The sequence below is a fragment of the Aspergillus lucknowensis genome, assembly GCF_044049455.1.
Source record: "Aspergillus lucknowensis strain CBS 449.75 chromosome Unknown BJX67scaffold_1, whole genome shotgun sequence".
Lineage (NCBI taxonomy): Eukaryota > Fungi > Ascomycota > Eurotiomycetes > Eurotiales > Aspergillaceae > Aspergillus > Aspergillus lucknowensis.
In genome coordinates, this window is record NW_027263545.1 from 485,796 (window position 1) to 508,440 (window position 22,645).

Genomic DNA, 22,645 nt, shown 5'->3' on the forward strand with positions numbered 1-22,645 from the left:
TCCTAGGGGAACCACCAAGCTACAACCTTGAACGAAGTAACCCAAGGCCCTCTGATCTCACCCAGGCCGCGCGACTATAAAGCAGCGCGGTAGCGGTGGCTATTTCTTTTCGTAGTACGTCTTTTCTGCTGGGGTTCGCCGTAGCACTTTCTTATGAGGACTTGATTACGAATTTGCTCAGCACCCAGGAGTGGTCGAACCTCTTTTGGGCACAATTAACGCATTTCCCAGATTCTTCCGGTACTTGGTGTCGATCATAAGTCAGTTCGATATGTCCAGGAACTAGACAATGCTCTTCAGCGTCGGCTATGCCCTCCATATTCTCCGGTGCCAGAACCATAGACGAGACTGGGATAGTCATTAGCCGGGACAGAGGAGCGCGGATTAGGGTCTGATCAGAAAGAGTTCAATGCGGAATTTGTGGTGTTTTGGCGTGACTCTTCATGATTAAATTGCATGCCATCGGCCCATAATGTTATGGCTTATGTTGCTTCTTTAGTGCCGATTGCCGTTGAATCAGGGCTACCTAGGCTGGCAAGCCAGTTAAGGAAGGAGAATCCACGCGGCCCCCAAGTCGACGTCGAGGGACGAAGAGCGACAGCCTTTCGCGTGATGCCCCTCCATTGGCCCGGATCCTTCTTGAACCAGGAGAGGGAGAGAATGGTAGTGATACTCCGTCCACAGTCGGGATGGCAACACAACCAGGCTGTCAACAAAGGAATTATCAAGGCATTGTTGTCAAGTGTCTTGAATACAAAGAGCCTTGTAAGATTGCGTCTAGTGCTTCTAATGTTATCCACACCCTGCACTCTAACTCTAGATATATATCATTCCCTTACTAGTATTAATATCCTAGGAAGGAGAAGAGGATTATATTATTGTCCTTTGTACTACCTTGCAAAGGATAGAAATATATTTATTTATAAGGCTATGCTATAGATTCATTTACCAATATTTTTATCCCAGATCAACAGCCAAAGGCCGCCAGTAACAAGCTCATCGTAGCCACCACCAGCATTACATCTTGCAAGGTGGCTTGATTGGCATATCAAGCCCTGAACCACGAGAGCTCGGCCTCCAGCTCAGCCGCCGTATTGGACTATATCCATTGTACAGCTACAAGCCTTCTCGAGCATATGGGGCCGACTGCAATTGTCAGGGTACATGCGTCAACTCAAATAATCGCCAGAGTCGTATTCTGTAACTGAGCCTGCGAGAGCTGAGCTACTGTTAATCATGATGTGGCATTCTACAAATTGCCCGCCATTCGCCTAATACGGTACTACTAGTATGAGAGAAACTCTGCACCATGTTTAGGCATTCCAACCCATAGCAGGATGAGGAGTTGGTACTTGGTGCCCTGTTTAAACATATACCGGTCTTCAGTGCTGCATAGATATCGGTTCATTGATTGTCAATGTCTTCCTGGATGATTTATGAAAGAGTCTGATCGTACTGTCGAAGCCCAGTAGCCCAGTATACTTCCGTATAGTGCGGGCGGAAGCCTGATGAATTCAGCCTACTGCCTTGCTACACATCACCCAGAGTGGAGCAGGATCCTAGGTGGCTAAGAGGACCTCGGACTAGGTCCGGGAACGCTGTATATAGTGTAGCCAAATGTTGCTTTTCCGGTGTGTAGAGAGGGTGAGGTAGGTATGTATGTACATCGCATCGATCCATAACAATGTCAGAGAATGCCTTTTGAATACTCAGTAAATTCAACGCCAAACACCTGTAACATCGAAACCTGTTCGACAAATAACAAATATAGCTCCAAAAAGCAGACATGACAGCGGTCGTAGCGAAGTCATAAACATCACAGCAGTCATAAACATAAACATAAACATAACAGGATTCATCAACATCAAAATCATAAAAATCATCAATGCCGCCAACACCACAAACAGAGCAGCAAAAAAAAGGTTAGCTCAACTAACTATCCCAGATAGCCCCGTAAGCCGGAACCCCCCTCGTCTCCATCCCATAAACAACCTTCTTCGTCAACTTCTCGTTCGAAATCACAATGACGGCCTCCGCATCAAACCCCTGCACAGCATTCCACGTCAGCTGCACCAAGTCGGGCCGTCCCTGCTTCTTCGTGTCGTGGATAACGGCCCCCGGGTCGGCGCGGTACACGTCGTGGACGATATCCTGCCCGAATGTGGCCGCCGGGTTCGGGGTCGACCAGACCAGGCGGAAGGGGCAGGTGGGCACCTGGATGTGCCCGAGGAGAGGGCCGATTCCGGAGCCCGTGCCGACCAGGACGACGCGGTTGAAGAGCGTTGCGATGCGCATTACGCCGCAGGCTGGAGACACTGTCAGTATGGAGTTTACTCTGGGAAAGCAGAGGGAGAGAGGGGAGGGGTAGCTTACTTGGAACACCCCGAATCCAGAGCTTGGTTGGAGGCTTCGAGATCCGGCCGCCCGTCCAGTCGCCGGCACGCGATACAACAAGGGAGTACCCCTTGGGCCGGCCATTTCGGACCTCGGGAGCAGGAACAGTGGCGAAAGAGTGCCACTCGATAAGCGGGCGTTTAGATAGTCGGGTGAATGTCCCGTTGACAGGGACGGTGTAGTCGAAATGCAGTCGGACTGCGTGGTTCGAGAGGACCTCCGCGTCTACGGGGACGGTGCGGAGGAAGAACCAGGAACTGGCGATGCTGAGTGTAATGACGATGAGCATCCAGAAGCTGGGTGTTGTGATGACGGCGTGGCCCAGGGACTCGAGAGGTCTGCGTTGGTCCTGGATGGACGAGAAGGTTTGCACCCAGACGATGGCCAGGGCTGTCCAGCCGGCGAAGCGATGGACGCGCTCGAAAAGGTTGTGGTGCTTTTTCCTGATCGTGGGATACGCAAGCGCGATCATGCTGATGAATATGGAGAGGGCGATCAGAGAGAGCGTAAGGGTGAGCGGGGATGGTCTCAACCCCTTGGGCTGCGTCGCGAACGACGCGATGTTGTGGCAGATGTCGCCGGTGTACCAGGCCACGGCCATGACTGCGGCGCCGGAGTGGACGCCTCCCAGGTGGTATATCTTTGCGCATCGTCGACGGATTGCGAGGGGCCAGGACTTTGGCACGGAGCAGCAGATGGTGTACAGGATATTGATCATAACATCCTGGCGGACCAGGACTGCAATAGTGAGGTTGACAAAGGCCACGGTGGAGATATGACGACGATTTATAGTGGGGATGAGCAGGAAACAGAGCAGCGTGGCAAGATTTGCGAGGAAAATGAGCGAGAACAGGCGCCTGTAGACGATGAAGATGCGATGGCGCAGGCCACGCCATGGCCTGCTCAGGTGTTTCTCCGGCAGGGGGAGCTCCTTCGCCGGATACGACAGATAGCTCGATGGCGTAGATATCGTGCTGGTACGGAGTTCCTTTTCCCCAGCGCGGGCTGCATCCGCGTCGGGCTGTGGTGTGCTTGGGTTTCTGATCTCGTCGATGAGGGCGCGCTTGTCGATTTTCCCATTCGGCGTGAGGGGGAACTCGTCCAGTGGAAGCCAATTGCAGGGGATCGCGTAGTATGGCAGTTTAGCCTTGAGGTTCTCTTGAAGGGCTTCAATATTCTGCGCTTTTGGCGTCAAGAAGCCAGTCAGTTCGCCGCCGATGATGAGGGTTGCTGCTCGCGTCACGCCGGGGCAGGCGGCTATGCAAGCGCTGACTCCGTCCAACTCAACGCGGAAGCCCTACGTCTGTTAGTGTCGAGTCTCCATCTATGGAACAGAAAGAGTACCTTGATTTTCACCTGGTCGTCGTCCCGCCCAAGTGTCTCGAGACTCCCGTCGGGCAGCCACCGCGCCAAATCGCCAGTGTTGTACATCATCGACCTCCAAAGCGGGTTAGCCAAGTGCCGGATTAATTTTCCGGTTAATACATACCCATCATTCGCAAACGGGTCATCAAAATATCGCTCCGCGGTCCTCTCGGGCTGGCCAAGATAACCTCGTGTCACACCTGCGCCACCGGCCCAAATGGTGCCCACTTCCCCATTCCGACACGGGGACCTCTTTTCATCCAGAATATAGACGTTGTTATTCGGAGTTGGCTTGCCAATTGTCAGACTCTCGCCGGCGATGTGTCTGTGCATTGTGTTGACGATTGTGGTCTCCGTTGGTCCGCAGCAGTTATAGTATGTGGCACCCGACACTGCCCACTTGTCTGCGAGGCTGTTGGCTCACTTGCATTAGCTGTGTTACATTACTGCGGGGTGCGCTTGGTGAGACTCACTTCTGAGTGGAGGGCTCTCCCGCGGTCGCCAGGGTTCGAATATTCGGAAATTCCTCAGGGTTGAACCTGGCGAGGATGCTCGGGGTGCAAATGAGGGTATCGATCTGGCCACACCGTTAGAACCGAGGATGCCGGAGGATTCTGTGAGACTCGTACCTGTTTGAGAGCTGCAGCCCAGTCGGAGCCCCTCAAGACCAGCGTCGCACCATTGGCCATGCTTCCGAGGATTTCCCATGCCCCTGCGAATGTGTCAGAAGCTGTCTCGCTTCGTCCGTGGATACACTCACCCATGTCGAACCCCACGGACAGCACCTGCCCAACTTTCGATCCCCGCGTCATCCCTAAATTCCCTGGAGCCTGACAGAGAAGATTCGTAACGTTCCTATGCGTGACATCCACACCTTTCGGGTCTCCAGTCGTTCCTAAATCACCAAAAATTAGACCACGCCAGCTACTCTGTAACAGAAAACTCACCAGAAGTATAGATCACGTAGCACCCCGACTCCGCATCCCCATCGCAGATGAGGTTGCTAAAATTCAGGTTAAACTGGCCATAAGATTCGCTCTGGAGGAGCTCCTCCAACACGAGTACCGATGAAACAGCCTCGAAATCACGCACGCGCGGCTCGAATTGCCGTAAGCAGAGAACAACGGTCACCCCACACTGCTCAACAGCCCGCTGCAGCGTCCCGTCCGGAGAAACATTTCCGTCCATGGGAATGTACTGCGCGCCTGCCATGAGGATCCCCAGGATCCCCGCTACCATCTCCGCGCTTCTCTTGACAAGGAGCAGCACGCGGCCCCCCGGGGTGACACCGGCCTGCCGGAGTTGCGTCGCCACGAACTGGGACTGCAGGAGGAGGTCGCCGTAGGTGACCTCCGTTGGCGAGGCGCCAGAGAGGTCTCGCAGGGCTGTATCTGAGGGGATACGGGTGGCATGGTGGATGAATGCTTGGTGGACGGTTGCGAATGGGAGGGTAGATTGGGCTCCGAATCCGAATCGGCGGAAGAAATCTGCATCTACATCCGCGTGTTCGTCTGCATGTGTATAGGAGGAGGAGGAGGAGGGTGTATCGGCCGTGACAAGGGACATGATGACGATGGCCTGATTGCCTTTTCTCGCGCTCAGAAGGAATTAAGAATGCATGGGAGCCTCGCGCCTGCAGCCGGGTACCTTCCTCAGTATATACGTCTCATGCAAGCAGCCTGCTCTGCCCCCCCGGTCGACAGCCCCCCCACCAATGCAGGACCCCCTCCCGATCTTCTCACCCAATTCCGGCACGATGCAACGTCTGCTGCGCTCTCCACAGGTTCTTGGAGCGAAAATATACTGGCTGGCCCATCAGGCGCCCCGCACCGCACCGCGCCCCGCAGGCAGTGGGTGATGCATGCGTGCCGGAGCTGGGGACCAGCAGGCAGAGCCAGGCAGGGCAGACCACCGCAAGCGTCAGCGGCGGAGCCCAAAGATGGACCCCCAGACCTCTCAGTGCGAGAGTGATAAGCAGTGCATTGAGTTTGAACCTCAATTTTAGGGCGATGAACGCATTCCTGCAGATGCGGTCAGCTAGCCCTGGCATCCGCAATGCAGGCGCGGGTGAGCCGTGTTAGGATCCTCTCTTCCCCTTCCACTACCTGCATTCGGACCCAACATAGCTGCTGCCATGACATTCTGCGACTCAAGACCAACCCTCAGGCGTCCCATCCCATCGCAATGCTATTTTTGTGCTTCACACAGCATGACATGACAATGCCTTGGTCTCTGCCACTGCACCGCCTTCCCCCTCCCCCGCACCGGCGCAATATACTAAAGATGATCGACAGCTAGAACCATGCCATGCAAAACTCAGCACATCGGCCGATCCGTCGGCCTGGACTGTCTTGGCTCGTGCGCCAGAATCCGCAGCTTGCTTTTTCGCCATTCTGGACGAGCGGGACACGATCCGGCGCCGTCCCGGGTCCGTCGTCAGTCTTCCTGCATGAAAGCCGGTTCTTCCAGGGTATGCCGTCCAATAAGGGGACTGGTTTCCAGAACGATTCGCTGCTGAGCGCTGTGTGCTGGCCCGTGTGACATGGGTACTCCAGCCGTCTCTCTCTCTCTCTTTCTGTCTCTTTCTGTCTTTCTGTCTCTGCCTCTTTCCCTGTGTGGCCCGGTGGACCCCCGTCTCGTCTCGGGAACGGCCGGGCTTGCTCGGCCACCAGCCCCCTCCAGCCCGGCGGCTGGGACTAGTGTCGGTGAGTAAACCATTACAAATCCCTCGGTTCCCACTCTTCGTGGCAGGTTTGGTTGTTTTCGAGCTCGTGGTCGTGTCGAACAGGTCGGATGGTTGCGGTGCGGCCTCCTTCCCCTCTCCAGGCTCTTCATTCCATTAGTGGAATTGGAAGATCTGGAAACCGAAGACGAGGACAAAGGTGCATCCATAAATCAAGACCGGATTTCCTGCGCATCTACACAATATTGGGAACGCACGAAGGAACGCCATGGCTCAAGCGCAAGACGACCAGAAACTACGACTCATTCTCGCTTCGGCGCCGCGGCCCGGCGTACGGGTGTTGGCGCTCAACCGGCCAAGCAAGCGGAATGCGCTCTCGCAGGAGCTCATTGACGAGCTACTGCTGCAATTGAGGGTGGCTGCGGACGACAACGGTGCGCAATGTGTTGTCATTACGGGGTCGGAGAGCTTTTTCTCGGGTACGCTATCAACCCTCACCCAACTCCCAAAATACCAATACGATTGACTAACGGTGACACAATCTTATCTCGATGCAGCCGGTGCAGACATCAAGGAAATCTCGCAGATCGACGCAGAGAAAGCCCACCGGACCCGGTATCTCGAGGATCTGTGTGACGGCCTGCACAGCTTCCGCAAGCCCGTCATCGCGGCAGTGGAGGGGAAGGCCGTATGCCGATGTCCCCAGAACACAGAGTGACGCAGCACTGACCATGCACGTGCAGCTGGGTGGTGGATTCGAGCTGGCGCTGATGGTGAGTGCGATGTGGATCCCCCCCGACGATCGGGAGGTTGGGGGGTTGAGAGCGTTAGGCTAATGAATGGAACCCCCACACAGGCGGACTTTATCGTGGCCACGCCAGCCGCCGAGTTTGGCCTACCGGAGGTCTCGATCGGGCTAATTCCCGGCGCCGGAGGGACGCAAAGGTTGACGAGTGCGGTGGGCAAGTATCGGGTCAGTGAATCTTCAATAACCCGACGGAGTATTTCGCACCAGCTCTGACTGAGGGTGTCACAGGCGATGAAAGTCATCCTCCTCGGCGAGCCTCTCTCCGGAACCGAAGCGTCGAACGCTGGGCTGGTGAGTCTCCTCGCAGAACCCGGGAAGGCACTCGAGGAGGCCCTGGACATGGCCACGAAGCTGGCGTCGCGCAGTCCGACGGCCCTCAGGCTCGCGAAGGAGGCCATTTGCAGAGGTAAGCAGCGATGGATCCTCGCCTCGATTTATGATTGGCTGAGCTAACCATTCAATGCGTTTGTTCACCAGCGGACGAGTTAGGGCAGGACGAGCGCTTCGAACGCTCGCTCTACTACCACGCCTTCGGCACAAAGGACAAAGTCGAGGGCGTCTCTGCATTTCTGGAAAAGCGGCGTCCCGTGTGGAAATCCTAGTTTAGATCCGTCGGTGATAGGACAGGATAGAATTCAACAGATCCAATTGCCCGTCCGAGTGGACCCCGAAAATGCGGTGAAGTGTCGCTCAACAAGGCCTCGACAGGTAAACTTTCTCCCAGCAAGCGCGATTATCTCTCGACACCGAACTGCAATGGTCAAAGAACCCGATCTCCAACGATCGTCGCACGCTTAGATGCGAACAGCGCCCGCGGACCTTGCTGTCGGTGTCTCCCAGCCACCTGCCACCAACTCCGCCTGCTCTTGGAGCGTATCCAACAGTTCGGTGGAGCTCAACTCAAGCGTTGGGAGCGGGGGCTTGCCGTGTCGTTTGCAGGTTTCCGACCCTCTCCTGTGCCGTCGCCAGGTTTTGTTCTTGTCGAGTCGTCCGTGAGGTTTTCATTCTTGTTAGGATTGCGGCGTCGAGAGCCTGTGTCCAACGACAGATGGTGGCTGCAATAAGTCAAGAGTCACCATTTTTGTAGTGAATTGTAATCCAAAGCTCCTTCACATGTTTATTTCAGCAAGAAAGCGACACAATGGCTTTATTCGCGAGAGGCACAACACTCAGGTGAAGCGCCCCGTGCGTGGAGTACGACAAGACCCGGCCGCGGTCTTTGGCTGGAACCCAGCCCCAGCCTCCAGCTCCATTGTGCGCTTCTTTGTCGACTCTCTTGGTTGCACTGCATGTTCCTGCGTCTCCTGCTGCTTTCCGTCTGCTGTCTGTCTGCCCTGCATTATGCGAGTTTGAGCTCGCCTGCTTGCCTGTCTGAGCTCTGAGACGTTGGAGTAAGAATGCGGGGAGCGGATAGCATCTGGACCACTGGGATGGGATCTTACAAGGATCTTTGTCTTCGAGATGCTTGACAATAGCCTTGATAATAACGCTTTCAGTTGGCAGCCTGGTTGTACCCCTGTCGCGACCGGATGGAATATCACCACCGTTCTATTCCTCTTAATTCAAGGAGAATCCAAACCAGTGGAGAGCTATCGCTCGAAAGGCTGTCGCTTCTCATGCTCGACCTGGGAGAGCCAAACGATCTAGATCCAGCACCGAGAGATGAACCCCAGCGCTAATGTTGACGAATGGCTGCACGGACAAGACCTCGTCGCCATCCGCAGCCTCGCTCTACACCCAATCAGGGTCTTGTACATGTCAGGGAGGTCTGTCTTGTCGACCAACGAGCTGAGGCTCGGCTATGCATGATGCGACCATGCGACAAACGACGACCTTGCGTTGCACATTGGTCTGGCTGACGAGGATCCCTGATGCACCGACCAGAGGCCGAAATCTACCTGAAACTGGGAAGCCTTCGAGACCACCTGCACGCGGTCGATCCACAACTTATCAACTCTCTACCATGTACTCCGACAGCAGCATGAGGCCACCCATCCCTTGACCATTGACTACGTCAACTAACCCACCCAGAACAAAACACCCTGTGCCAAGTCGCAATCTACACTACGCACCAGACGGGCTCGCAGTGTCCTGTCTATAGCTAGCTGACAAACAAGTGGCTGCAAGTGTGAAGTCAACTAGGTTCCGGAATCGGGGGGCGCATGGCGTGCGGTTTGGTTGAGTTATATTACTGAGAGGCGAGAGGACTCTACTTTATCTGTCTAGGATAGTCATGAATCTGTAGTCGACAAGAGGGGATGAGCTTGCATTGCCAGACTTTTCCAGTTATTTGCGTGATAAATTATCACGCAACATTTAGTAGCTTTCAGTCTCTTACTGGTTGACATGTTTTCACCCAGAGCACAACACGACTTTGATCAAACCCCGATTCCGCACCCCCCGTCCGAGCTCTGGGGTTCGGGAATGAAGGCAGATGCCATCAGCACGTTTCGACAACAGTCGTAGTTGGAGTCTGCCATGAGTGCATCAATCGTAGGTGATCATGGTATGCACGCATCCGTCACGATTCAGACTTGGTATACCAATCAACCGACCTTGCGAGATACAATTCTAACGGTGGATCTAAGATGCACTTGTTGCTGGCGGCCCGGTAGCCGTCGATCTGCGATACAAATATCGACAAAAAAATCTATAGCACAGCCTCATGAATACACCTCTACTCTTCGCAACGTAGTGCAAAGGAGAACGATACAACCCTCTTCTCCTCTCTCAGACATTGATACCAGTGAGGGAATGAGGTATGTCCAGTTATCTAAAGAGTAATCAAGTATTTTAAGCAGTGTGAATAATACTAATTGGTTTTCTGCTCAGATGATGGTTCGGAGCCTGGGACACCTATTTTCCTCTATGTCCACGGTAACAGCGAGCGAGAGATTGAGGAGGTGGAATCAATGTAGCAATGTTACATGTTACGGGAGCATATCGCCTGAAGATTGTTTTTAGCGGTCATGGGTATTTGAATATTTCTCAGCTACGTTATAAAGTTCTTTAAGGAGAAAGGGCTGTACACGGCATCGCTCAAATCTAGCTTTCTGGCAATTTCCAATGACAGTTAATATTCAGACCATTATCCTTCCTGCTCAACCCTAACTACCGGTATAATACATTAGTCACATTCCACTGAAGTACATGCTACATCGACCCGGACACACTACACAACTACCACCTACCACCATCCCTGGAAAGCCCCGATCCCAACCGCATTCCGATCACCACCATACTCCTTCAACGAGAACCGCTGAACCTGCTTCTCCTTGGCAGCATCCCAAACCGTCACCGCCGCATCCGTCGTCCCATTCCCAGGAGACAGAAGATACACAAGGTCACCGGCAGCAATAAGATCAAGACCAGAGGGGTCGTCATTGGGCAGATCCACCGCAGACACGATGCTCGCGTCGTCGGCGTCAACCTCAACGATCCTGTTGCGCGCGCCGTCAGACGTAAAGACGGAGTTCCGCTTTGCGGAGTACGCGGCCCAGCATAGCGCCATTTGACCGGGGATAGGCATGCGGGTTTCCAGGGTCGCGGCGTCGGAGTGCTCGTTTAGGTCTAGGACGGCGACGCCGAAGGAGGGGTCTGTGACGAAGACGCGGGAGGAGTGCGGGATGAGGGCTGCGCCGAAGAGGAGGTTTGTGCCGTTGAGGGCGCTGCGGGTGTCGTGGCGCGAGAGGGAGGCGGATGCGCCGTTTGGGCGGCAGGCGCCGTCGTCGCGGAGGACCTCGAAGACGGAGAGGAAGCCGATGTTGTCTGTCATTGGGACGCCCTTGACGGTTGTGAGGAGGTGGGTTTCGTCGTCGGAGAAGAAGGTGTGGGTGACTGTGTTGGGGGGTCCGATGGGGGGTGTGGTTTGGTTCAGAGCATAGGGGCGGAGGGCGTCGAGGGCTCCGATGCCGTGCTCGTTGAAGGGGCCGCAGGATATACCGGCTAGTGCTCCGGTTGTGCCGACGCAGACGAGGCTGTTCTTGAGCGATGCGGCGACGGTGATTGGGAATTCGCCGGGGATGGCGGCGGGCTCGCCGATGGGGGTGAGGAGGGCGGGGTGGTGGGGGTGCACCTTGAGCATGCTGACGGTGTTGGAGCCTGGGTTGACGGCGAAGATGTACTAGACGAAGGTTAGCAATTTCCTTCTAAAGGCAGGTATCATGCTGAAGTACCTCTCCCGCGACATATAACGGTGCCTGGCTGAAGAGGGCATCAGGGCCAGACGGCGTTCCAGGGGCAGTAAGGGCGGTTCCGCCGCGTCCACCTGTCAGGGTGACATGTCCCGGTTTCAGGAGCCCATCGTGTCCGACGGGAAGGCCGATGACTGCGTTGTCCTCGGTGTTGGTCAGGACATAGACGGCTTTGGGGTCGGCGTGGTGTGATGGGAAGGCGCTGGTAGAGGCCGCCAGAAGCAGGGCAGTTTTGATTGAGAAATGCATTTTAAAAATGAAAGAGAAGGACAGACAACAAGATTGTCAAGATTAGGGATTTGATGAGTTGAATTCCTGTGATATCGAGGTTCAACGGGGTAAATATAGTTGTTGTTTAATGAGGGCTGCGCGCTCATTCTGGGCGTCATTTTCCATTAAGTTCCTGCATGCGTGATCACTCTATCGCTGACTTCCAGTCTAGGTATGCGCCGGCTTGTACCTCCCCATCCCCAAAGCAGGGTCATTTCGAGAAGCGTTCCTGGATCTGATATTGTAATCATCTCGCAGCCCAAACAGGAAATGCTGATGATGGGTGAGCCCTAATTGCCTGATTCGTCCAGGACCGCCGGGAAGACCAGTCCCGACCAGGCAAGCGGCGCCGAGCTCCCAAGGGTGGCTTGGACACGAGGCTGAGCATCTCAGCTGAGAGACGCCAGCCTGGCTCCGCTCAGCTCCAGGTTGACAAAACGCGTTGCACAGGACGGATTGTCCCGTCGTTGACAGCATGGATAAACTCAAGTCATTCACAAGTAGGTGGTCGTTGAAAGGTGCGCCCCCCGTCCAACCCCCCCTCCCCCATATACAGTGTGATGCCACCAGATCGTTGATGGTCGCGCAGACGAGGACGGCGACAAGGCGTCGTCATCCGGCGTGAGGCGCAAAGAGCAGCTGCGACGCGCACAGCAGTAATTATTAGCCTTTGACCGGTCGATTCGTATTATTCCTGGACTGCTTTCTAATCCGCAGCAGGAACTATCGCCAGCGGAAAGAGGGGTACGTCAAGTCCCTCGAAACGGAGGTGGTCCACCTGCGTACCTGCAGGTCGGACTTGCAAGGCGAAACTCAAAGACTGACGGCCGAGATTGAGTGGCTGCGTCACATCATCGACGCGAATCATATCGTGCTTCCGCCGCCTCCCGAGGGGGTTGTGTCCCTGCGTTCGTCGCCGGAGTCTTCGGCGGCGACGGTCTGCGTGAGCAGAGATCACCATAACAACAAGCGTCTTATTGTCCTGGACCAGGCATCAGACACATCTGGCAGCCCTGCATCGACCCAGAACCCCAGCAATGGGTTCCATCCGAGTTCGTCAAGCAATCCCACTGACGTTGTCGTGGGGATGAATTTCATCCTGAGGTTTGTAACTCCCCTGCGTTACAAAGGAGATACTAACAAGGTTCCTAGCCTTGAGGGACCCTGTTTGGATCACGTTCGATCCGCTCTGCAGTCCCCAGGCGCCGAACAGAGCCACGGCCACGCTCTGACCCTGACTGCGTCGGTCTTCCGCCTCTACGGGGATTCCGGTCTCCCGCAGGAAGAGGAGCAACTTTTGAACGTGTCCCGAAAGACACTTGACCGATTGCTCGAGCTCTCGTCCCAGCTCACGACAGCGGATGAGCTGACGCCGATCCAGGTGTGGGCGTTGGTCCGTCAGAACCCCTGGGTTGCTCAAGCGCAGTCGAACCAGCTTATGTCTATCTCTGAGCGTCTTCTTGATTATATCAAGTGTTATGGGTGAGCCACACCTCCTTTTGACGTAAGCAGAAGTTGGCTGACGAGCGAAGGTATGGCGCTGTGGTTCCGCGGAGTGTAGTTTTGGAGGCGCTGCAGGCTATTCAGAGGACTTGACATAGGGTGTAATTAACGATGGGAAAAGCTGTTCTCGGTTTCTGTTGGTAAATTGGGTAGCGCTTATACAAATACTATAAGCGGAGCACTCCATTGTAGACATCAAAGACAACTGGTGATAACCAGAGCTTGTGCAGAGCTCCTCCAACAGCAATGCGACCCCACCCGTGGAGAAGCGGTTAGCGCATGATAACGAGATAGTGTCGGCCCAGGATAGCATCTCCAACGCTACTCCGCATTTCCAACATCATCCAACATCCTCAAGTCGCCATGGAAGACCGCTGCTACGACACGCGCCCCGTGCGGAGGAGGGCCTCTCTCGCGTGAGTCCCCCCATCGCTTCCATCTCGTAGCTGGCGAGAAGTGACACAGACAGCTGCGATACGTGCCGTCGCCAGAAAGAAAAGTGCGAAGGCGGCCCTCCATGCTGGCGATGCCAGAGACTCGGCCGACCGTGCGCGGTTCGAGGCCGTGTCCTCCTTCACAGTCCGGGTGAGTCGCGGCGAGAGCGCCCGCAGACGCAGACCAGTCGGTCTCGCGTCGAGGGCCTCGAGCAGATCGCGCGCCATTTTCTGGGCGATGTTCCTCTCGACGAGGAGAATGTCGGTCGCATTGTTGCGCGGCTGGGGAGGACGCCGCAGGCGCAGGGAGAGGTGCTGAATGTCGACGAGCCGTTTGATGTCCAGTTTGTTTCGAAGAATATCGCTCGTAGCTTTGCCTAGACCCCTACCGTGGAGAGATCGATGTTGACGCTGTCAGATTACTCGGGAGAGTTTTCGCACTGGAACTTCTCGCAGAAGCTGCGCCGGAAGATCAGCCATATTGAGCGGTTCGGGGTATGCTACGGCACCACCTGCAGTAATCTGAGCGTGCAACTGACTCCTCCAGGTCAAGGAATACTGGCGACCGACGCAGCTGCAGTCCTCGACACACGTTGTATCCCAAGTAATGCTCCATCTCCCCCCGAGGCCGATCACCATGTTCCTCGTAACCATGTTCTTCAAATACGCCGAGGGGAACGTCTTTTACATGGAGCAATCCTGGATCCAGGAGAAGGTCGAGCGGTGCTACGATCCATCCACGGAATATACGCTGAGCGATATCCCCTGGGTGTGCTCGGTCTTCGCCGTCCTGGCCATCGGGACGCAAGTGGCCCATATGGAGGATGGCCAGTCTGCAGCCGCAGCAGCCGAGGATCTGAATCTCTGCTCGGAAGACTCGGTCGGACTGTCGCTGTACCATATCGCGTGCCGGCTGGTGCCTGATGTTATTCTCGTGGCGTCGCACGAGAGCGTGCAGGCGTTTCTCCTACTGGCGCTGTATGCGCTGCCAGTGTCTACGGGTGGCCTGTCGTACTCGTACCTGGGGATCGCGGTCAAGATGGCCATCCAGAACGGCATGCATCGGAGGTATGCTGGGGAAGGTGATTCGAAGATCATCGAGACGAGGAACCGAGTATTCTGGACGGCATACAGTCTGGATAGGTTGTCCTTTTCTGTATTCTACCATACGTCCAGCAAAAAGCTAACAGATAACAGACGAATCGGCATTCTCCACGGCCGTCCAGCATCGATCGCCAAGTCAGACATCAGCACCGACCTTCCCACAGACGCACCGTCTTTTTTGTCGCCGACATACGCCAACATGATTGCCTTTATCAAGCTGACCTCGTGGCTGGGTGAGGTCGCGGAGACATTGTGAGTGCCTTGTATCACCTCTGAAATCACATCCCGTAACAGAATTAGGACCCTCCTCCGGAACTGTCCCAAACGATTCATCCCCGAATACCTGGAGCGCCTGATGCAAATCCGAGCACACATCGAGACGTGGTGGGACTCCCTCCCCTCAAGCATTGAATGCCGCGACACAACCCCAGGAAGCCCGCTCTTCCGACCAAACTCGCACCTAAAGCTCGCACACCTCCTCATCTACATCTACATGGGCCGCCCATTTATGTTTGCCGACGACTGGACCGATCCCCAATCCCGCAACGAAAGCACCGAGCCGCGCGCAGTCCTGGTAACCAACTGCGTCCAGAGCGCCCTGCAGATCCTCGAAACACTCCAGTCCCTCGACACCCACGGCAGTCTCTGCCGCGCTTCATACACAGAGTTCAGCTCCTGTCGCGCCGCGATTCTCGTCATCCTCGCGGAACGGCTCAATTCGCGCCGCCTGCACCTCTTCCAGGACGAGCTGGCCCGCGGCATGGCCCTGATCCGGCGGATGGCCGGGGGGAGTTCTGCAGAGTCTGAGATCTCGTACCTGCAGTCGCTGGATGCGGCGATTCGGCAGTCTGCGGATGACGCGGTGCTTGTGAATGGGAATGGGAATGCGGCTGGGGAAGAGGATCGCTCAGCCTCTGCCTACGCGCAGTTTAAACACTGGACGCAGGCGATGAAGAAGGATCCCTGGTCTGGCGGGATGACGGAGCTGTCATCCTTCAGTCCGCTGTCAGTCTTCAACTCGGACCCTGGGAGCTTGGGGCATACAAATCGAATCAATGAGTTTGCTGGTCTAATGGATGAAGACTGGCTCACGGGGGATTTTCCATTGGATCCGCATGTGTTCCAAACATGAGTAGGTAAATACACTGAGATTCCTTTCCTTATAACAACCCTATTCGCTCTATCTATCCGGATATCTACCCAAAAATCACATACCGCACGCGTTTCACCCACGGCTCCCTGCCGTCCTTCTTCTCCTGAACGCGCTCGCGCATCGCCCGATCCATCTCATCGTACACCACCGCGGGCGAGAAATCCATCTCCGCCGGCCGGACAATCTTCGTCTTGAACCACCACTGGACATTTGTCAGCTCTGCCCTCTCCATATCAAAGTCATACTATGCACCATGCCGGTAGAAGACCAACCTTATACGCAAAATAATCAAAAACAAACAGCGGCGCAGCCAGATACGTCGAGAAGAAGCTCTTCGCGGAGCCCTTCTCGCCAAAGGGAAAGCAGGCGAGATAGAACTCGCACCCGAAGATGAACAGCACGATCGTCAGGCTGAGGTACTGCGCCCAGGGGGTGAGGAGGCCGCGGAAGGGCAGGGTGCGCAGGTCTTTTCCCTGCGCGCGGAGGCCCGTTCGGAAGCGCAGGTGGGCGATGTAGATCGAGGCCCATTGGAAGAGGGTTGCGATTGCTACCTGTAGCCGCCGTGGCCTGTTAGCTGGAGTCTTGAATATCGGGCTAGGGTTAGGGGCAGGGCAGGGCAGGGCAGGGCAAAGCACCAGAGATGAAAACCACCCGTAGACAACGGTCCCTGTACTATCAACATTCAGATAGCACAACCCCCCGCCCAGTATCAGGCAAATGGCAATCGAAACAAACGGCCGTCCACTCGCATCCTTCCTCCCAAAGTATCCATGGATTATACCGAGATCCGACAACGCCGTCAGACTCCGACTAGAAACATACACGGCCGTCACGCCGCAGCTGATCACGCTCAGGAAAATGAACCCGTTGATCGCGTGCGCAAGCGGCCACACGTCCGCACGCTTCAGGGCAATCACAAAGGGGCTGCCCAGGGTGCCCTCGCCGTTGACGAGGTCCGGATCGTCGTAGGGCACGCACATGCCCACAAGCCAGATGTTCACGACGAAGAAGGTGACCATGCGCCAGAAGACGGGGCGGATGGTCTTGCGGATTGTGTGTCGCGGGTCGGCAACTTCGCCGGCTATCACAGCGATGTGTTCGCCTGGCAGATTTTTTTTTTCCGTTAGAATCATTAAATCAACCGGACGGAAAAGGCGGGACGGGAGGGGGAGGGAGGTGTACCACCGCCAAAACTAAACGCGGCCTGCACGAAACTCTTTGCTATCCCCTTCATCCCATTGTGGAATGCCCCCGGACGCTTCCAGTAGCTGAAGATGATCGGCCCGTGCGTGGCAGCGATACCCCCCGAGGTCATGATGAACATGAAGCAGATCATGAGGACGACGGCGACGCATTTCACAAAGGACATGTAGTACTCGATGTACCCGTAGATGCGGACGTGGAAGACGTTTGCGAGGGCGAGCGTCGCGAGGAAGATGGTGATGTATGCGGCGAGGGGAAGGGCGTCCGTCGTCTCCCAGAATCGCAGGACGCTCACGGCCGCGGTGATCTCTGCGGGGATTATCATTACCCACTTGAATATCTGTTAGTGTATCACGGTCTATACTTGAAGTATAGAGAGAAGGGGAGGAGGATGCTTACGGCAAACCAGAAGTTGATCCCTATCGCGAACCCGAAGGCCGGGTCGACGAACTCGGAGCACTGCCGGATGAAGCCACCGTGGACGGGCATGTACGTTGTCATTTCCCCGACGGAGGAGTACTGCGCGTAAACGATGAGCCTGGTCCTTGGATTAGCAGTTGCTCGCTCGCTGTGGTTAAGGGGATCCTACGCTGTGAGGGAATACGTGATCGCCAGCCCAGCAGGACCAGCTAAACCTGTCAACATCCCATGCAAATACCCAGAGAATAGCAAGAGGGAGTACCGTAATACAAAGCCTGCCCTGTCCCAACCCATAATCCCGTCCCAATTCCCGCACCGAAGGTCATCATCATCACCTTCCGCCGCGTCAGCGAGCGATGGTACCCGACATCGTCCGGGTGGACCGCCGTGGTGCTGCCACGGCGCTCAGAGGAAGTAGTAGCGACGCGTTCAACGTCAGTCTGTGTGTTATAGGCCTCTTTCGATTCAGGGCCGTCGACGGCGGGCACGTTCGGGGAGAGGTCACCACCCATAGCGAGTCTGTGCTCTTGAGTTATTGAGATGAGATACCACGTAGTGCAGCGAGGAGGACACGGATGCTTTCATATGATGCGATATCTCAGAGACGAGACAGCCAGTGCCAGCGCAGCGCTATCTCTCGTCTGGTCGGTGGTGTCTCGTCTCCAACTGTTATCTCTCCCCGCCCGAACCCCAAGTAGGGCTATCCGCCGGCAGTTGGAGCGAGATCTGCATTCCCTCCCGGCGGCTTCGAGCGGGGTCTACAGCCCACTGATAATAGTTAAGACGAAGAGGGACTCTCAGAAGACGTTCTCCCCTCCTCGTCATCCAAGACGTACATACAGTACAGCAAAATGAGTACATCCAAAAACGTCGTCTTCGACGTCGTCGGCACCCTCGTCGGCTACGACCACCTCTTCGCCGCAATCAACGCCCGCCTCGGCGACCGGCTCCGCGCCGAGGGCATAAAGCCCAGCCTGCTCGGCTACACCTGGATCGAGGTCGCCGAGCGCGAATACACGTACCTCAGTATGTCCGGCGCATACAAGCCCTTCGGCACGGTCTTCGAGGCCCTCTTCTACCGCACGCTCTGGATGGCTGGGATCGCGGAGCCGAGGGTCTGGGCTTCCGCAGAGGACCTCGAGTATATCATGGGGCAGTATGTCGGGCTGAAGCTGCGCCCTGGGGCTGCAGAGTGCGTGCAGAAGCTGAGGGACGCTGGGTTTACGGTTTGGTGCTTTACGGCGGGGGAACTTCAGCGGGTTGGCGGGTATTTTGCGCAGGCCGGGGTGGACATGCCGGCTGAGAACTTGATTTCGTGTGACGAGAGAGGCATTGGGAAGCCTGATCCGGAGGCGTATCGCCCGGTGCTGGAGAAGCTTGTTGCTGAGAATGAGGGCAAGACGCCTTGGTTTGCGGCTGGGCATATGTGGGATGTTGCGGCTGCACGGCGCGCGGGGTGCGTATCAACATGATTCTACGGAGGATGCAAGATAGGACTAACTCTCTGGACAGATTTCGCGGCGCGTACTCGTCGATATGGGAGAAGGAGCCGTTGACCGAGCTGTTCGGGGACATGGATGTCATTGACGATACCTTGCCCGGGATGGCGGATAAGATTATTGCACACCACGCTTCGCATAGCGGTTAGCAGTAGATTGCTAGATTTAACATTTCTATTAGTTATCTACTATCTGTGTACCAATACAGCCAGATCATCCCCTCTCCACTGCTCACAGACGTACTGCCATGGTAGACTCCCACACCCATCAAAGAATCAACTCCAACTGTCCATGATATCACAGCTACTCCAACTCAACGTCTCCAACTCGATTCTCCAACTCCCCGCAACAGACAGTCCAATCACAAAGCCAGCACTATCAACCCGGCGGCTTCCCGGCGGGATCCCAAACACCAGATCCCACCGGACCACCAACCGGAAGCAGTCAACCCCCAATCCACATAAAAGAAAGCCAACAAACAAATTAGCTTTTATCACGCTTGGCATCTCCGCCAGACTATCGCAGGAAGAGGGACAGGGACAGGAACACGGACGCCACCATGGAAAAAGTGAAGGCAAAGACACCCGCCCTCGCGCCCAACTCGACCACCTCGTTTTGGCGGACGAACCCTCACGCGCTCGACAGCTATCGGTCAACCGAAGCCCTTCCAGAGGAATGCGATATTGTCGTTGTCGGGGCGGGGTATGCCGGGGTGTCTGTGACGCACCATATCCTCGAGTTAACGAGGTCTGAGGGGGGAGCGGCGGCGCCGTCAATTGTCATTCTGGAAGGGCGCCAGGCGTGTTCGGGTGCCACGGGGAGGAATGGTGAGCCTCGATCTTGTGTTTTCTTTTACTAACCTAAACACATCTTGTCAATTGATGGCTGACGGTGTCTAGGCGGCCACCTGAAGCCAGACTCGTACAATCGCATCGCGACTCTCTCAGACGAGTTCGGGATCGTGGCTGCGACTGAGGTCGCTGAATTCGAAGCCCGGCATGTCGAGACTCTACGGCAAATCGTGGAGAGGGAGAATATTGATTGCGACTTTACCGTTGTGGACGCCATCGATGTCCAGATTAGCGAGAGCCATGCGCGCAGCCTCAAGGATGGATATGACCGGTTGGTTGCTGCGGGCTGCGGGCCGACGAGGAGGACGAAGTACGTCGGTGGGAAGGAGGCTGAAGCAGTGCGTATCTCACATGTATACAGAGGGTTGTTGCTGATTTACGTTTCTCTTTCAGTTCTCAGGCGTCAAAGGGGCGGTTGCCTGTTTCTCGTACACCGCAGGACATCTCTGGCCGTACAAGCTGATCATGCACCTCTTGGAGAAGGCTGTTCGGCAGGGAGTCAATCTCCAGACCCATACGCAAGTCACTTCGATCAAAGAAGCTGCCACCTCAACACCGCACAGCTGGCTCGTTCGCACCTCTCGCGGCACAATCAGAGCAAAGAAGGTCGTCGTAGCCACGAACGGCTACACATCCGCTCTCCTACCGCAATACAGGGACAAAATTGTCCCGGTGCGAGGTACATGCAGTCGAATTGTTGCGCCAGCGGGCCACACCGGTCCGCGGCTGACAAGGACATACACAATCCGGCACAACGAGTGGAATTACGACTACCTGATCCCACGGAGCGACGGGAGCATCGTTGTCGGCGGTGCGAGGCCAGCGTTCATCGACAATCCAGACAGCTGGTATAACGTCAGCGACGATAGTCGTGTTCTCGAGTCCGCCGTGCGGTATTTCGACGACTACATGCAGAAACACTTCGTTGGGTGGGACGAGAGCCACGCGTATACGGATCGAGTGTGGACAGGAAGTAAGCTCCTCACCCTGGGCTAGAGAATATGCCTCACATACCACAACTAACCTCAATCTCCATAGTTATGGGCTACTCATCCGATGGCCTCCCACACGTAGGCCCTGTCCCAGGGCACGAGAATCAATGGATAATCGGCGGATTCACGGGGCACGGCATGCCGCAGATCTTCCTTGCCGCGGAGGGCCTGGCAAAGATGGTCGTCCATGGGACGGAGTTCAAGGACACGGGGCTGCCGCGGCTGTTCCAGACGACGCAGGCTCGGCTCGACGAGACTAAAATGGCAATTTCGGGTTCGATATTCAAGCCGGGAGCTGCGCCGGTGGCTGTGGCCAAATTGTGAGGAGTACCCTACACCGCTGCTTTTCTTGGTGCATCCTACATTGTTAGAGACTTTAATGCGTAGAGCAGTATTGGGTATGTATGCCTAGAACCTAGGTCACACAACCGACGAGGAAGAAGACATCTTTGCTCGAAGCTCGGGGAAGTCCCCAGAACGTATTCCTCAGGGTGCACCGCAGCAAGAAACTAGTTGTACATTCTCAAATACACAGATATAGACCCCCCACATCCACCAACAATCCATCTAACAGCTCTGTCTGACATCCTATTCACTCACGCTTCCCATGCCCGTTAGGCCGCGCATACCACAAATAAACCCCCAAATCAAGCATCAGCGCCGCCCCACCACCAAGTACCAACGCAGCCGTACCCGGAAGCGTCCCATCAAGATAGCCCCAGAGGCAGGAAAGTACATCGATCGCGTCCGTCGCGATGCCCGCAAGCAAGGCGCGTCGTCGCACGTCTTCCGACGATGAGGAGCCGGATGTCAGGAGGAGGGCGCCGAGGGTCATATCTCGTGTGCCGGTGAGACGGGCCCCGAGGGCTGCTTCGGGGGTGTAGGGGATGGCGAAGAGGCTGGCGCAGGGACGGGGGGCGATAAGGAAGCCCAGGCCGAAGGTCATGCGGGAGACTGCGAGGAGGGTTTCCATTTTGGAAAGTTGAGTGGAGGCCAGAAGATGAGTTTGCGAGTTGTAGGAAGGTTTTCTTTTGAGATGAGATGATGGGCCGGTTGATTTGGGGCTAGGGGTTGGGGTTGATATATAGGGTAGACATAACGTTATGTGTGTGGAGAATCTTACACCTTCGTTGCCTGTCGTTAAGGTCGATTACTCTGTCATATGCAGAATTACTTTTAGTCTCGGCCCTCATCGTGTTCAAATTGCTCATCCCGAGGTGGTAAAATAAAAAACTAAGTGCATGGTTGACTTCGACCCTCCACCCCCCTAGTCCCTGTTCCCCCCTCCCCCCGCCACCATTCTAGCAAGCCCACCACCAAGACCCTTCCCGTCTATGCCTCCCAGTACGAAGCAAGTGCATTCCAAACATGGCCCGCACCAGGCGAAATGCACCGGCCATCAGCAAGGAAGGTATCACTGCCGCCATCCGCCCACCAGCTATGCGCATTCGTGATATCGCCGCAGCTGCCCGCCTGGAAGAAGTACGCGCGCTGGTTGCCGCTGCCGTACGTTGTCACCTTGAACGCGGCGAACCCCGGGTTTGCGGGCGCGTGGCAGGTGTTGTCGTACACGTTGATGTCGCGGGAGTCGCCTGTGCAATCGGGGTTTTGGAAGACGGTCACGACGTAGCCTGAGGTGAGGTTTGCGAGGCTGAGGAGGAGCGTGCCGGCTGCGGTGGCTTTGGAAAGGGTGAGTTGCATTTTGGTGACGGAGGTTTTCTTCTTGAGTGAAGACGCTGGAGGTATTGGAATGTGCTGTGTTGATGGATGGAT

General features: G+C 55.7%; 10 protein-coding genes across 10 annotated transcripts; 4 read left to right on the forward strand and 6 right to left on the reverse strand.

Annotated features, from left to right (window-relative positions):
• Positions 1-1,599: 1,599 nt before the first annotated feature.
• On the reverse strand, positions 1,600-5,449 carry tmpL (putative NRPS-like enzyme). The gene is made up of 8 exons (XM_071035245.1): positions 4,707-5,449; positions 4,520-4,654; positions 4,389-4,471; positions 4,233-4,336; positions 3,884-4,171; positions 3,739-3,832; positions 2,374-3,691; positions 1,600-2,306 (listed from the first exon to the last, which is right to left on the reverse strand). Exons 1-8 carry the CDS (start codon positions 5,323-5,325, stop codon positions 1,933-1,935), a joined length of 3,015 nt encoding a protein of 1,004 aa, XP_070891380.1. The 5' UTR covers positions 5,326-5,449; the 3' UTR covers positions 1,600-1,932.
• A 613-nt stretch (positions 5,450-6,062) lies between these two features.
• Positions 6,063-6,926, reverse strand: BJX67DRAFT_6216 (uncharacterized protein). Its single transcript, XM_071035248.1, has one exon. The coding sequence runs from the start codon at positions 6,649-6,651 to the stop codon at positions 6,196-6,198; it is 456 nt and encodes a 151-aa protein (XP_070891381.1). The 5' UTR covers positions 6,652-6,926; the 3' UTR covers positions 6,063-6,195.
• On the forward strand, positions 6,506-8,108 carry BJX67DRAFT_6182 (enoyl-CoA hydratase/isomerase family protein). The gene is made up of 6 exons (XM_071035246.1): positions 6,506-6,921; positions 7,000-7,130; positions 7,186-7,215; positions 7,299-7,415; positions 7,479-7,656; positions 7,728-8,108. The coding sequence occupies exons 1-6, from the start codon at positions 6,711-6,713 to the stop codon at positions 7,850-7,852; spliced, it is 792 nt and encodes a 263-aa protein (XP_070891382.1). The 5' UTR covers positions 6,506-6,710; the 3' UTR covers positions 7,853-8,108.
• Positions 8,109-10,345: 2,237 nt separating this feature from the next.
• Positions 10,346-11,837, reverse strand: BJX67DRAFT_339393 (YncE family protein). Its single transcript, XM_071027653.1, has 2 exons — positions 11,426-11,837; positions 10,346-11,373 (listed from the first exon to the last, which is right to left on the reverse strand). Exons 1-2 carry the CDS (start codon positions 11,690-11,692, stop codon positions 10,438-10,440), a joined length of 1,203 nt encoding a protein of 400 aa, XP_070891383.1. The 5' UTR covers positions 11,693-11,837; the 3' UTR covers positions 10,346-10,437.
• A 278-nt stretch (positions 11,838-12,115) lies between these two features.
• BJX67DRAFT_339394 (bZIP transcription factor) lies at positions 12,116-13,559 on the forward strand. The gene is made up of 5 exons (XM_071027654.1): positions 12,116-12,231; positions 12,303-12,369; positions 12,434-12,817; positions 12,866-13,195; positions 13,246-13,559. The coding sequence occupies exons 1-5, from the start codon at positions 12,189-12,191 to the stop codon at positions 13,307-13,309; spliced, it is 888 nt and encodes a 295-aa protein (XP_070891384.1). The 5' UTR covers positions 12,116-12,188; the 3' UTR covers positions 13,310-13,559.
• A 4-nt stretch (positions 13,560-13,563) lies between these two features.
• BJX67DRAFT_6265 (Zn(II)2Cys6 transcription factor) lies at positions 13,564-16,016 on the forward strand. The gene is made up of 6 exons (XM_071035256.1): positions 13,564-13,632; positions 13,686-14,017; positions 14,069-14,145; positions 14,198-14,793; positions 14,848-15,006; positions 15,055-16,016. The coding sequence occupies exons 1-6, from the start codon at positions 13,580-13,582 to the stop codon at positions 15,884-15,886; spliced, it is 2,049 nt and encodes a 682-aa protein (XP_070891385.1). The 5' UTR covers positions 13,564-13,579; the 3' UTR covers positions 15,887-16,016.
• Positions 15,951-18,042, reverse strand: BJX67DRAFT_369079 (amino acid permease/ SLC12A domain-containing protein; the record flags this gene model as incomplete). The annotated part of the gene is made up of 8 exons (XM_071030713.1): positions 15,951-16,109; positions 16,180-16,458; positions 16,543-17,009; positions 17,090-17,441; positions 17,510-17,648; positions 17,700-17,739; positions 17,793-17,970; positions 18,019-18,042. 8 exons carry the CDS (start codon positions 18,040-18,042, stop codon positions 15,951-15,953), a joined length of 1,638 nt encoding a protein of 545 aa, XP_070891386.1.
• Positions 18,043-18,381: 339 nt separating this feature from the next.
• Positions 18,382-21,196, forward strand: BJX67DRAFT_386818 (FAD dependent oxidoreductase-domain-containing protein; the record flags this gene model as incomplete). The annotated part of the gene is made up of 6 exons (XM_071034138.1): positions 18,382-18,986; positions 19,043-19,173; positions 19,599-19,856; positions 19,929-20,218; positions 20,274-20,853; positions 20,919-21,196. 6 exons carry the CDS (start codon positions 18,382-18,384, stop codon positions 21,194-21,196), a joined length of 2,142 nt encoding a protein of 713 aa, XP_070891387.1.
• Positions 21,197-21,464: 268 nt separating this feature from the next.
• Positions 21,465-21,845, reverse strand: BJX67DRAFT_376231 (uncharacterized protein; the record flags this gene model as incomplete). Its single annotated transcript, XM_071031836.1, has 1 exon — positions 21,465-21,845. The coding sequence occupies one exon, from the start codon at positions 21,843-21,845 to the stop codon at positions 21,465-21,467; it is 381 nt and encodes a 126-aa protein (XP_070891388.1).
• Positions 21,846-22,204: 359 nt separating this feature from the next.
• Positions 22,205-22,573, reverse strand: BJX67DRAFT_376232 (uncharacterized protein; the record flags this gene model as incomplete). The annotated part of the gene is made up of 1 exon (XM_071031837.1): positions 22,205-22,573. The coding sequence occupies one exon, from the start codon at positions 22,571-22,573 to the stop codon at positions 22,205-22,207; it is 369 nt and encodes a 122-aa protein (XP_070891389.1).
• Between the last annotated feature and the right edge of the window lie 72 nt (positions 22,574-22,645).

Bases quoted from the DNA above. Each gene is read 5' to 3' on its own strand.
- tmpL (XM_071035245.1), bottom strand. From the start codon at position 5,325: ATGTCCCTTGTCACGGCCGATACACCCTCCTCCTCCTCCTCCTATACA. The intron at 4,337-4,388 runs GTACGAGTCTCA...CGGTGTGGCCAG, and splicing joins GGGCTGCAGCTCTCAAACAG to ATCGATACCCTCATTTGCAC. The intron at 3,833-3,883 runs GTATGTATTAAC...CCCGCTTTGGAG, and splicing joins GACCCGTTTGCGAATGATGG to GTCGATGATGTACAACACTG.
- BJX67DRAFT_6216 (XM_071035248.1), bottom strand. From the start codon at position 6,651: ATGGATGCACCTTTGTCCTCGTCTTCGGTTTCCAGATCTTCCAATTCC.
- BJX67DRAFT_6182 (XM_071035246.1), top strand. From the start codon at position 6,711: ATGGCTCAAGCGCAAGACGACCAGAAACTACGACTCATTCTCGCTTCG. The intron at 6,922-6,999 runs GTACGCTATCAA...ATCTCGATGCAG, and splicing joins GTCGGAGAGCTTTTTCTCGG to CCGGTGCAGACATCAAGGAA. The intron at 7,216-7,298 runs GTGAGTGCGATG...ACCCCCACACAG, and splicing joins GATTCGAGCTGGCGCTGATG to GCGGACTTTATCGTGGCCAC.
- BJX67DRAFT_339393 (XM_071027653.1), bottom strand. From the start codon at position 11,692: ATGCATTTCTCAATCAAAACTGCCCTGCTTCTGGCGGCCTCTACCAGC. The intron at 11,374-11,425 runs GTACTTCAGCAT...ACCTTCGTCTAG, and splicing joins CGTTATATGTCGCGGGAGAG to TACATCTTCGCCGTCAACCC.
- BJX67DRAFT_339394 (XM_071027654.1), top strand. From the start codon at position 12,189: ATGGATAAACTCAAGTCATTCACAAGTAGGTGGTCGTTGAAAG. The intron at 12,370-12,433 runs GTAATTATTAGC...AATCCGCAGCAG, and splicing joins CAGCTGCGACGCGCACAGCA to GAACTATCGCCAGCGGAAAG. The intron at 13,196-13,245 runs GTGAGCCACACC...TGACGAGCGAAG, and splicing joins GATTATATCAAGTGTTATGG to GTATGGCGCTGTGGTTCCGC.
- BJX67DRAFT_6265 (XM_071035256.1), top strand. From the start codon at position 13,580: ATGGAAGACCGCTGCTACGACACGCGCCCCGTGCGGAGGAGGGCCTCT. The intron at 13,633-13,685 runs GTGAGTCCCCCC...TGACACAGACAG, and splicing joins CGGAGGAGGGCCTCTCTCGC to CTGCGATACGTGCCGTCGCC. The intron at 14,018-14,068 runs GTAGCTTTGCCT...TGACGCTGTCAG, and splicing joins TGTTTCGAAGAATATCGCTC to ATTACTCGGGAGAGTTTTCG.